Source organism: Peromyscus leucopus, chromosome 4, assembly GCF_004664715.2.
Source record: "Peromyscus leucopus breed LL Stock chromosome 4, UCI_PerLeu_2.1, whole genome shotgun sequence".
In the NCBI taxonomy this organism is placed as follows: Eukaryota; Metazoa; Chordata; class Mammalia; order Rodentia; family Cricetidae; genus Peromyscus; species Peromyscus leucopus.
Window position 1 is genome coordinate 8302621 of NC_051066.1, and position 13384 is coordinate 8316004.

General features: G+C 49.4%; 1 protein-coding gene across 13 annotated transcripts in view; it reads left to right on the forward strand.

Annotated features, from left to right (window-relative positions):
• Fnbp1 (formin binding protein 1) overlaps nucleotides 1-13384 on the forward strand; it is a 119155-nt gene that overhangs the window by 53471 nt on the left and 52300 nt on the right. For all 13 annotated transcript variants that reach the window (XM_028884639.2, XM_028884640.2, XM_028884641.2 and 10 more), the window contains exon 4: nucleotides 124-271. In XM_028884639.2, the coding sequence (XP_028740472.1) occupies nucleotides 124-271 (148 nt within the window). The remainder of the gene's footprint in view (nucleotides 1-123; nucleotides 272-13384) is intronic.

A 13384-nucleotide genomic window follows, 5' to 3' on the forward strand; every position in this document is an offset into this window, starting at 1 on the left:
AACCAGCAAGAGCCTCTGGGAGGCAGGTGCAGCAGACTGACTTTAATTAGTATTTCCTCAAGTGAAGCATGTGAGGATGGAGGTGGGCTTGTCTGAGAAGCAGCTGGTGTGTTCTGTCCCCAGGTATACGGCATGTAAAGCGTTTCTTTCCACCCTGAATGAGATGAATGACTATGCCGGCCAGCATGAGGTCATCTCTGAGAACATGACGTCACAGATCACGGTGGACCTGATGCGCTATGTGCAGGAGCTGAAGCAGGAGAGGAAATCGGTAATGTATATTGGGGTGTCTTCCCCCCAAAGATGGACAGGGGTGTTTTCCCATCAGATAGCCACATGGAGTTGGGTATGGTGGCTCACACCTGCTAGCACCGGGGAAACGGGCAGAAAATTCTGTGAATTCAATGACCACCAGGGCTACACAATGAGTTCCAGACCTGCAAAGCTGCATATTGAGACCCTGTCTTAACAAACAAAAACAAGGGTCCAGGGAGCGAGGACACACACGCACGCACGCACGCACGCATGCACGCACGCACGCACGCAGGCATGCCTTAATCTCAGCACTTGAGCAGTAGAGGAGGCAGGAGGATCTCTGAATTCAAGGCCAGCCTGGTCTATACAGTGAGTTCTGGACCAGCCAGGGTGACAAAATGAGACCCTGTTTAAAAAACAAACGGGCTGGAGAGAGGGTTCACCGGTGAAGAGCGCTGGCTGCTCTTGCGAGGACCCAGGTTCAGTTCCCAGCACCCACAGGGTGGCTCACGGCCATCTGTAACTCCAGTTCTAAGGGGTTCAAGACCTTCTTCTGACTTCCTGGGGTACAAAGCACAAATGTGGTACACATACGTACATGCAGGCAAAACACTCATATGCATAAAATAAATATAAAACATACAAAATTAGAATCAGGCATGACGGTGTACAGGAAGGTGGAGGCCAGCGTGTGTGTGTGTGTGTGTGTGTGTGTGTGTGTGTGTGTGTGTGTGTGTGAGATGGGTATACTAATACATGTCATGATGTGTGTTTAGAGGTCAGAAGACAACCGGGAGGAGTGGATTCCTTTGCCTGCTGAGCTGTGAGCTGTCTCACCCCAGCCTGTAGTTGGTGTCCTGTCAGTGGAGGCTCAAAGGGCCTCCCACCACACCCAGTTGGCTGGCCCACGTGTCAGACCCTAAGCTTCCCAACATTGTCTACTGAACCAAGGCATTTTATTTATCTATTTGTTTGTTTGTTTGTTCATCATTTTTCTTTTTCTTTCTTCCTTTTTTTTTAATGTATTTTATTTTTCACGTGAGTGCTGCCTGCTTGTACACCCGCATGCCAGAGGAGAGAGCATCTGATCCCATTTAGATGGTTGTGAGCCACCGTGTGCTTGCTGGGAATTAAACTCAGGTCCTCTGGAAAAACAGCCACTGCTCTTAACCACTGAGTCATCTCTCCAGTCCCTATTTATTGTTTTTCGAGACAGGATTTCTTTGTGTAGCCCTTGCTGTCCTGGATCTCACTCTGTAGACCAGGCTGGTCTTGAACTCACAGAGATCCTCCTGTCTCTGCCTCCCAAGTGCTGGTATCAAAGGCATGCGCCACCACCACCTGGTTTGGTATTTTATTTTGTGAAACAGCTAGGAAGCAGTGAGACAGAACCTTGGGGCTTAGAACAAAACCTTACCACCTAGTATAAAGATAAAATAAACACAGGGAATCTGGAGGAAGCCTTGGCCTGCTGGCCTGCTTTTGAACTTGCCTTGACCTTTCCAAAGGTTTCCCTCTTTTTCCTGTCTAGGGTTCTGCTGTGTTCTCACCACTGACCTTCCTCTACCCACAGAGCTGATAAACTGCTCCTACCTTCTTAGCAAGTGTCCATTGTTTAGGAGTGAGTCAGGAGACGGAGTACGGCAGAGCCATGTCCCTCCCCCGTTCCGCTCCACCAACTGTGTGTCACTGGCTTCACTGTGCTCTGCCCTCAGGGCCTTTGTGCAGGTTTTTCTCCCTCAGAGAGCCTTTGCCAGACACCTCAGGGCCTATTCCTTAGGAATGTCTCCTCAGAGCAGACTTTCCCATCTGCCTCACTTAAAATTACCAAATTCCTCTGGCCTCTCACCCTCCCCCTTTGCAATGTTTTTGTTTTGTTGTTGTTTTGTTTTGTTCGAGACAGGGTCTTTTTATGTAGTCCTGGCTGTCCTGGAACTCACTCTGTAGACTAGCTGGCCTCACAGACATCTGCCGGTTTCTGCCTTAGAGTGTTGGGATTAGAAGTATGTACCACCATGTCCACAGCTTTGCTGTGGTTTAAAGAGAGAGACAGAGCTGGAGTCAGTTGGTTTGTATGTATACCACGAGTGTGCAGATGCCCCCTGAGGCCAGAAGAAGGCCTCTGATCCCCTCGAACTGGGGTTAACAGGCTGTTGTGAGCCGAGCCACCCACCATGGGTGCTAGGAACAAAACGCAGGTCCTCTGCGAGAGCAGCCAACACTGTTAACCTCTGAGCCATCTTGTCCCTGACATCACTCTTGCATAGCGCCTAACAGTATCTAGATTTGGGGGAGTTGGAGGGCTAGCGACAGGACCTTGTGCGTGCTGATCACGCACGCACGCCCCAGTAACCCCTGCCCACTGTCTTCTCCTACCTCACGGAAATGTCTGCTCCTCCAGGACAAGGACGCCCTTGCCCACCTCGTAAGGTCCAGCGTTGCAGAAGGCAGGCCACAAAGTGCAGGGGAGAGAGAGGAACAGCAGTTGGGAAGTAACAGGGGGGCCCAGGGCTGGGGTGCAGTGCAGTGGAGACCTCTTTCCTGCAGTTCACCAGGGGTGCGGCTCGGTGCTGCACACTTGCCTCTCCGTCCCCAGTGCATGCGCGCGCGCGCGCACACAGACACACACACACACACACACACACACACACACACACACACACGTTGTGTTAATGTCAACTTAGTTCTAAAAGTTTATAGATAAGGACTTTCATATGCCTTTGCTATCTTGTAAATGGATTATCTTATTTACTCATTGTTAATTCTCTATTTATAATCTGTTATATCATCTCTTAAATCGTGTTCCTTAAAAAGTTTTGGTTTTTGTTTAAGATTTATTTATTTTAAGCTGACGGTGGTGACACACCCCTTTAATTCCAGCACTAGGGAGGCAGAGGCAGGTGATTTCTTGAGTTTGAGGCCAGCCTGGTCTACAGAGCAAGTTCCAGGATAGTCAGGGCTATACAGAGAAGCCATGCCTCAAAACAAACAAAAAACAAAAAGACTTACTTGTTTTATTTTATGTGTTTTGCCTACCTGGTACCCAAAGTGGTCAGAATAGGGTACTGGATCCCTTGGAACAGAAGTCACAGGCTCAGCTGCCATGTGGGTGCCGGGAACTGAACCCGGCTCCTCTGCAGGAGCAGCCAGTGCTCTTGACCACTAAACCAGCCTTTTGTTTGTAAGGAATGTCACCAGTCACCAGTCCAGGCTGGGAGTCATATGCTCCGTCAGGAGGATCTGCAAATACCACTCTATTTGTTGAAGTGTTCTGCAACTAAATGAGACTGACATTTAAGAACATTGTGAAATCTCGAGAAATCCTGGGAAGAATGTCTGTCAACAAATACATATTTGTGGTATTTTCATATGTGGCGCTGTGAAGCCATCTCTTCTTTCCTATATCATCGCTGCCATTCTTCAGAAGGAATGCATAGCTCAGTGTGGTTACACAGGCCCTTAATGCCAGCATTCGGGAGGTTGAGGCAGGAGGATTACAAGTTGGAGGGTGGAACTGAATACCTAGCAAGACACTGCCTCAAAAAGTGTGTGTGTGCGTGTGTGTGTGTGTGTGTGTGTGTGTGTGTGTGTGTGTGTGTGTTTGTGTGTGTGTGTAGAGGGAGGGAGAGAGCACAAGGTGGCTCTGTGGACAAGACCTTAGCCTTCAAGCCTGATGACCTGAGTTTGATTCCCCAAGATTCACATTGTAGGAGAGAACTGACTCCTGCAAGTTGTTCTCTGATCTCCATACACAGGATGTACAAAATAAATTTTAAAAATAAAGTAAAAAAGGCAGTGGTGGAACTTACTTGGGGGGTGGAGAAAAGGAGATCATGAACTCAAGATCTTTCTCGGCTCCACAGTGAGTTGTGGCCAGCTTGAGCTGCAAGAGATCCTGGCTCAAAAACAGTGAGGTACGGTGGTGCACGCCTTTAGTCTCAGCACTTGGGAACCAGAGGCAGGTGGGTATCTGTGAATTTGAGGCCAGCCTGGTCTACAGAGCGAGTTTCAAGACAACCAGGGCTACATAGTGCATCCTGTCTCAAAACAAAACAAAAAATCACAAACCGACTAAACAAAAAGCTTAGAGGACTGTGTCCTGTGCGTGTGTCATACACCGATGGTCTGAGAGATTGGTTAGCCCTGCACTTCCTTTTCTGTCTGTAGCTAACACTGACTGTGACCTCAGGTTAGCCCTCCCCAGTAGAAAGTCTGTGATGTTACCCACTGCTCGGGAGCCTGGAGCATAGGGAGGTGATGTGGGTCTGTCCGGTCACACAGGGTCCAGTTGGGGGTGACACCCGGGCATCCTGGATCTCGGGGCCAAACATGGCTGCATGTATGCTTTTATTTCCTCAGTGGTTTTCATAGCTTACCCCCGAGGCCACTGATTGCACGGTGCAGCCTCTGCCTGCAAACCTAATACTCTAGGTCCCTGACTTCCCTTAGTGGCACTGGTCAGATGTATCATTTCCTGGTTCCTGTTGAGGTCAGAACAAAGCCCCACACACACACACTTCGGTGCTGGTCTGTAGGACTCTGTTTTCTCCTTCCCCTTTTATGTAGGTTACAGGGATTGAACTCGGGTCGCCAGGTTTGTGCAGCAGGCACCTTTTACATGCTGGCTGAGCCATCTCACTGTACTGTAGTTTATATCCTTCATTCTCTATTTAATAGAAGAGTTTTCTATGTGTCCTCTGGAAAATGGATTGTTTTAATAATCCATCTTTATGTTCTAGTCATTCATAAATGAATTTATAGCTTCCAGCCCTGTTTGTTTATTGTTTATGTACTTTTTATTGTTTCATTGATCTGTAGCTTGCTGCTTTTGATTGGTTTAGATTAAACAATTCTACAATCGGCTCCTTTTAGCTCTGTATTTTGAGCTCTTTTGGTTTTGCTATGTTCCAGGCTCTCCTGGAATCCATGATGTAGTTGATGTTGGCTTTGAAAAGCTTTAAAGGGATATCGGGATGGTGGGCTTGGCCCACTGCACCTGGTCTAACGCTTTCCTTTGTGGGAAGTGAGATTATCTTCCTACCCCACTGAATTCCCAGAAGTGAGATTAGCTCAAAGCAGGAGTGCTTTCGGCAGCCTGGTTTATGGTCCTCAGTCAAGCTCTGATCGTGTATTAGATTAACAGTCTCCAGCAGACTTACAACCCATCACTGAGACCCGGACTGGCTTATCTGAGGTCTAGGTCATTGAGTGGATGACATATAACGCCATTGATGACTTTTTTTTTTTGGTTATTTTCGAGACAGGGTTTCTCTGTGTAGCTTTGGAGCCTGTCTTGGAACTCACTCTGTAGCCCAGGCTGGCCTCGAACTCACAGAGATCCTCCTGCCTCTGCCTCCCAAGTGCTGGGATTAAAGGCGTGTTCCACCCCCCACCCCCATCCCCACCCCCGGCCCATTGATGACTTTTGTGCGGTGAAGGAATTCACTGGAGTTTTAGAGGCTGGCTGAGCTCCGCTTTTTTGTCCATCTGGGGTCCAGCACAGTGAAGCCCACTCATCTCCTGGGAGGAGTTTGTAGAGATGGGCTCCCACTGAGGAGCCCAGATGGTCTCGCCAGCCCGAGTGGAGCAGCAGGCACACTTTTCTCTGCAGCTGGAAAATCCGCTCCATCGATCACCGGGCACTGGGCCTTGCTCTCCCCCAGTGTAACTAGCTGGGAAGTTGTAGAGGAACAATTATTGATGCCTTTAGTGGCTCTTGAAGTTTTCATGAGCCTCGGCAGACACCTGCAGAGGACCGGAAGTTTTAGATCATTGGACGCTTTCCCTGAGACTTTTTATTGGTTCTGATTGTCTAGTTCAGTTTGGTTTGAGACAGGGTCTTTGACAGTCCGGGCTGGCCTTGAAGTCACTATGTAGCTAAAGATGCTCCTGATCCTTCTGCCTGTACCTCCCAAGAGAGGACGGTAAACACGCAGCAGCTCTCCCCTTGTATAGGGTGCTGGGGATGGAGCCAGGCCACTGGGCCACATCTGTGGCATCAACCAAAGTGAAAGCTTCATTGTTCATTGGGACAGGGTGTTCACATTGTCTTCCTGATTTTACGTGCTTCTCTCTCTCCCTGCCTCCCTCCTTCTCTCCCCTCTTACCCCCTCCCTCTCTCTCCTTTGCCTTCCTCTCTCCTCTCTGACAATACTGGGGATTGAACTTAGTCATTTTAGTCACCACCAGGCCTGCCCCACCCCCACTTGTTCCTCGTCTAGTGTGTCCTGTACTCAGCAGTCACCTGTCTTCCCCATCATGCTGATTCAAGAGTGCCACTAACTACCCTTCTGGTGATTCCGGCACTCATGCTCGCCCTGGCTGTGGAGACCATCCAGGGCCAAGACCTTATCTCCCTCTTCTGCTTCTCCTTCACTCAATCTCAGGTGTGGCATCTGAGTATCTGCAAGTTGCTCATCATTCCAAGATACTGAGGAGGGGCCATCCCCCAGCCTTTGTGATTCAGTCATGCATTTCATTAGCCTCTGCTCCGCTGGCACCCAGGCTGCCCTTCTCCTACACACTCTGTTCCCTTACTCTGTCCTAGATTTAATGAGCTTCAGGCACAGGACACTTGTGTATCACACTGCATGCCTCAAATCTAGACCATCCCCACATGCACCTGGGCCTGCACTTGTCCTCTGGTGGGTGACGGAATTAGACGAGAAGACCTCTCAGCCACGGGGCACTGGAGGTTTCTTTTTTCCACCCGACACTCCCCTAAACCCATCATGGAGGTCCTTGCTTTGATTTAAAAGCAACAGCTTTGTACTCTTGGAAGAGATGGGGAGAAATGTCCTCGGAGTCTATGAAGGTCCTTTCAAGTTGGTCCTTGTATCATGTGAGTTAACCTAGGTCCTCCAAGGATAGAGCTTTAAGGCCTGAGCACGCAGGATGGCTTTGCAGAGGAGGCTAAGCACAACTTATGGGTGCTGGGTGTGGAGCTTTCTGGGGGGCATCTATCCAGAGAAAAGGGGGAGCCAAGGACAAAGGGGCAGCTAGAGAAATAAGGAAACCCAGCCTCATCCATAGGCCAGGCAGACCCTGCATCCTGTTTGGATACCCAAACCATGCCTTGTGATCAGTGTTGCGGGAGGTTAGGTGTCTTCCGAGTGTGACGGGGTAGATATATGAGGTCTGAAATGCCCGCATTGAAGGGCTTTTAATATATAGATTCCAGAACATAGTCCTTTGGAAATGAAATTAGAATGCATGGCCATATTCGTATTATGTTTCTATTTGAGGGTTAGGTGGAGAACAGAACACCAGATGGGCGGGGTGATCGGCTTCCACAAGGTGTTGTCACACTTGGCCCACATCAGCCTGAACCCCACAGATTTATGCCAGATTCCAGAGGGAGCACACTTGCCATTCCAGCACTAGGGAGGCAGGCAGGGGGTGGAGGGTTCAAGGCCAGCTAGACTACATAGTGAGGCCCTGTCTGAAACACTGCCAGTCCAGGGGACCAACCCACACGTGCTGTCTGGGGGCTCCTCTGTCTTTGCCCTTTTAAAGTCTGTTCTTTTGATTCCATCTGTGGAATCCGAGCTGTGTTTGAGATTCCAGACGGGTGACTGCTCCCAACGCAGAACGTCGTCTTTTAATTTTCCCTTTTGTGTTGGAAGTGGCTGTTTCCACAACAGTGCTCTGTTTTGCTTTTTTAACCATTAGTGGTTAGATACAGAGTTGGCCATATTGTCCCCTAGGCAGAGTAAACACATGTCAGCCTGCAGAACAGTAAAGTCACCACAGACACTGTCGTCTTTATTTCTCTTCAGGCTGACGCTTTCTTTTCTTTAGCTCCCAGATGTTTTCCATTGGGTTTTGCTACGGTTTTGTTACTGTTTTGAGACTGTCTTTGTATGGATATCCTGATTGGCCTGGTACTCACTATGAAGGTAGCCAAGGCTGGCCTCAAATTTAGCAATCTCTTGCCTCAGCTCCCACCCCAACCCCCAAAGTTTCAGGATTGCAGGCTCAAACCACACAGTCCAGTTTTTTGTTTGTTTGTTTGTTTGTTTTTCAAGACAGGGTTTCTCTATGTAACAGTTCTCGCTGTCCTCTGTAGACCAGGCTGGCCTCAAACTCAGAGATCGCCTGCCTCTGTCTCCCGAGTGCTGGGATTACAGGCATGTGCCACCACCGCCTGGATTAGTTCAGCTTTTTTGAAACAAGGTCTCTCTATGTAGCCTTAGCCATCCAACTCTATGTAGACCAGACTGGCCTCAAGCTCAGAGATCTACCTGCCTCTGCCTTCCAAGTTCTGAGATTAAAGGTTCGAGGCACCCAACCATATTCAGATTTTTCTTTTTCTCTCTCTTTAAATCTCCCATTCATGTACATGTGGAGGCCGGAAGTCATATATTGGGTAGCTTCCTGTATTGCTCGCCATCTTGTTTTCTGAGACAGGGTCCCTCACTGAATCTGAAACTTGACAGCTGGGCTCGGCTGGCTGACCAGTGAGTCCCAGGGCTCCTCCTGTCCCTGCCTCCCCAGTGCTAGGATTAAAGGTGCACACAGGTACTCGGTTTTCCAAGGGTTGCTGGGGATCTGAATGCTGGGCCTCAAGCTCGTACAATAAGTACCTGACCCACTGAGCCAGACCGTTCTCTGAAGGGTGCTTCTTCTGGAGAAGCTCAAGGACAATCAAAACTGAACCGAGAGCTGGGTATAGCAGCACACCCCTTTAGTCCCAGCACTGGGGAGGCAGAGGCAGGGGGATCTCTGAGTTCAAGGCCAGCCTGGGCTACAGAATGAGTTACAGGACAGCCAGTGCTACACAGAGGCCCTGTCTCAAAACAAAACACCCTCTCCAAAAAAAACCAAAAGCCCACAAAAAAAAAAAAAAAAAAAAAAAAAAATGAAAACAATACTTATAGGTGACTTTAGATACCACTCAGCTTTTCTTTTACTTTCTTTCTTTTCCCTTCTTTTCTTTCTTTTTAGTCCATTATTATGTTTTTAAAGAGAAACCCAAAGCGTCTTCTTACAGGGACAGTAACTAGCATTCCTCTGGGTCCCCAGAGATGGCATTTCCTGTCCCTTTTCTGACAGGAGGGAAGAGTGGTGATGACTTCATCCCAGGCTCCCAAAGCAGCCCTTCCATCTTTGTCCTGGGAACAATCCCTCTTTATTCAGGGACAAGAAGGCACGGTTTTCCGACACACTCCCTCACTGTCCGGAGAAGAAGCGCCTGCCATTGTTTGTCTGTAAACAACAAATGCATCTGGCAGATCTGCTTGTTTGTTTAACTTTTCTAACTGTTCAAAGCACTGTCCTCCCCCCCCCCCCCCCGCAGGGAGCCAGCTGGAGCTGGTGACCCCTGCTTAGGGTCAGGCATGCGCAGGGGGGTGAGGAGGGCGAGGGACTCCTGGGGAGTCTGGGGCCACACCCTCCAGAAGAAAGACTCCAAGGAACATCACTACCTCGCACCGCAGTGTTCAGGTGTTTGGTTAATGGTGGGAAAGTGTGCTTGAGATGTCTTCATAGGAGACTGCCCCCAGCCACCAGCTCTGAAAGGTACACAGCACATGTATAATTCCCACACATGTGTATGGAGGACAGCCAGAGAATGTCCTGTCTGGTTTTTAGTCAGAATTACGCAAAATATTAATTTCTTTTATTTTAATGATTTATTTTTTTTATATGCATTGATGGTTTGTCTGCATGTATGTCTCTGTGTGTGTTGGATCCTCCAGAACTGGAGTTATAGACAGTTGTGAGCTGCCATGTGGATGCTGGGAATTGAACCCAGATCCTCTGGAAGAGCAGCCAGTGCTCTTAACTGCTGAGCCATTTTTCCAGCCCCAAATATGAATTAAAAAAATATTCATTTGTTTGTTTCTTTATTGATGCAGGGTCTCACTATGTAGCCCAGGCTAGCCTGAAAATTTAGAGATCCACCTGCCTTTGCCTAGGTTGAGGGTGTACACTGTCACGCCTGGCTATTTTTATTGTTTTTAAATTGTGTGTGTCTGTGCACATGAGTGCAGTGGCTTCAGAGGCCCAGAAGAGGGTGTTGGATCCTCTGCAGCTGGAGTTATAGGCAGTGGTGAGCCCCCTGGTGTGGGTGCTGGGATCGGAACTCAGGTCTTCTGCCAAGTGCAGTACTGTTGATCCGTCCCTCCAGCCTCAACCGTTCCTTTTTATTTTATTTATCTGTTTATCCATTTTATTCTTATCTGTGTCTATTGTTAGGGGGGTGGTGCTGGGCGTTGAACCCATTTAAGCAAGCACTTTACCACGAGACCAGTGGCTCTCGACCTTCCTAATGCTGCAGCCCTTTAATACAGTTCCTCATGTTGTGGGGACCCCAACCATAAAGTTATTTCATTGTTGCTTCATAATTGTAATTTTGTTACTGTTATGAATCATAATGTAAATATCTAGTATGTAGGATACCCCTGTGAAAGCGTCATTTGACCCCCAAAGGGTGGCATCTCACAGGTTGAGAACCACTGCACTGAGCTGAATCTCCAGCCCTCTTTTGACTTACTATATTGAGACAGTTGCACAGGCAGGCCTTGAACTTCCGTCTTCCTGCTTCTGCTCATGGAGTTAGGGATTACATTTGTATGCCACCTGTTGGCTCCATCTTTGAATCTCGAGTCACTGAGACCTTTTCAGTGTGCAGCAGGACACTGCTGTCCTGCTTGGGAACGGGACAGATGTCCTCTGTGGAGAGAGGGCCTCAGGGAGGGAATTTAGGGAACCCAAAGGTGTCACTGACCAGCACGGTGTGAAAGGATCCTTATTTCCTTCCTGTCTGCCTCTGTCTTCCCCTGAGGACACCCCTCCCCCCCTCCACCTTCTTCCTGCCCCCCACTCCTTCCTTTCCACAGAACTCTGCATGGCTTCCTGTCTGTCCTCCCCAGCCGGGCTCTTTGCACCCTGCAATCAGCAGACTGCCTGGCTCTCCCTCAGCCTTGCCCTAGCTCCCTGACTCTCAGCCTCAGGCTCTGTCATCCCTGCCCCCGTGCCCCCCCCCCATTGTGAGATTAAAAAGTGAAGGCCTGAGGGACAAGACTTAGAGTTTGTAGAGACTAAAAAAAAATGAAGGATGGGGCTGGAAGGATGGTTTCCCAGTTAAGAGGTCTGTAGTGGACTTGGATTTGGTTCCTGGTGCTCACATGAAAGCTCACACTGTCTATAACCCCAGTCCAGGGGATTCTAAAGCCTTCTTCTGACCTCCTTGGGTACCAAGCATGCAATTGATACACAAAATACATGCACACAAAATGCCTGGACACATAAAATTAAAATAAAAAAAAAACTTTAATCTTTAAGAAATTTTATAGGATGGTCAGAACTTAACTGCAGAAGAACCCAGAATGGTGACACCTGACCTCTGGAGACAAAAACACATACCTTGTAATAAAGTATCATTGTTTTGGCAAAAGGCTGTCCTTGGCCCCTCCCCAGTCTTCTCTGGTGCTTGACTGTCCGGAGACTCTGCTGAGTTGTAGGTCTGACTAGGGGCCGCTCAAGGTACGGCTTGGGGGAGGGTGTTGGGGACCTGGTACTTCCTGTGAGTCACTGCCAGGCAGGGTATCCCATCAGTCTAGACGCAGGCCTCAGACCGGCTAACAAGAGAAGGGTTATTGGAGGAGCATTTAGAGGCCTCGAAGATGGCTCAGTGGGTTAGCCATTTGCGGTATAAACGTGAGGGAGGACCTGAGTTTGGGTGCCTAGCACCCTTAATCCCAGTGTGGCGGGGCACACCTGTAACCCAGCCATGGGAAGCAGAAGTGGGCAGACCCCAGGAGCTCACTGACCAGCCAGTCCAGCAGAACCAGTGAGCTCCAGGTTCTCAAAAATTAAGGTGGAGAATGATGGAGGAAGACACTTCACTTTAACCTCTGGCCTCCTGAGGGACGCACTTGTGAGTCCACACGGAGGGACATTTACCAGGGAAACCAGGTGGGAGCTGCTGATGTCCCTTGTCCTCCAAGTCAAGGGTGAACCCTGTAGGGGCTCAGAGTTGACTGTGTCCTTGGTCAAGGGTCTCAGGCAAACCAGAAGCTGACCGGGCAGTTGCAGGCAGCACATTTATTTAATCAGAGCCAGAGGGCAAAGCCCTTCAGGGCACCGCCCTGCAGCCCCTGGCCATGCAGACAAGGTCCACCGATCCAGTTAGTGTCTGGTGGAAGAATGTTAGAGGGAACTGGTGCTTTTAGGATGCCGAGTGACAGATGCTATTTCCTTTGTCAGTCTGTAGCATTTTCTCTTTCCAGAGCGTTCATCCTTGGTGGCCTCCCGGCTTTAACCACCCACCTTACCATGAGGCTTCATGCCAGCTCTTCCCAGCACTCAGACCCAGGCCGCAATGGACTGACGTTAGAATCCTGTAGAAATACCAGCCTTAACACTACAGATCGATTTACACTCCTCATGCTGTGGCTTCCCTTCTTTCCTCCTTCTGAAACGCAGGCCAAATACAGGGTCATCCTGGGCTTTAAAAACAAAACAAAAACCTTTATTTATTGGGGGTGTGTGTGTGTGGGGGGGTGTGCATCATGATGTGCCGGTGGAGGTCAGTGCAGCTCTGTGGATTTGGATTCTCCTCCTGCCATGTGGGACCCGATAAGTTCTCTTCAAGTTAGGGCCCAGGACCCAGGACATGTGTGCCCACTCGGATGGCACATGGAAGGAGGTCAGAGGACAGCTTTGAGAGATTGGTTCTCTCCTTCCACCGTGTAGGACCCCGGGATCAAACTCTGGGTTTTGTTTCTCACGGCAAGCGCTTTTATGCACTGAGGCACCTGGAGGACCCAGAGTTCTTGTTAATTCAGGTCCGAACCTGGACTGCCAGTCAAAAGACACCCGCGTGGCTGGGGGTGGGCTCGTGGTAGTGTTTGTAGAGCTTGACTCACCAGGTCACAGCCTCTATTCTGGGGTGTTCCCTTCACGGCACCCACAGTCTGGTGCTCAGTCAGACCCCTGAGCCGCCGGGGTCCCTCACTGAGCTCATCTCCTCCCCTTCTTGCAGCTTGCCCGGCTCTGGCTCCCTGGGGTCCTTGGAGGTTAATAGCAGTCACATGCCTGCCCTGAGGCCTTCTGTTTAAACAGATCCCAGGGCTGATGAGATAGCTCAGGCCACGCAGTTCATCCCTAGGCATTGGGAAGAGAA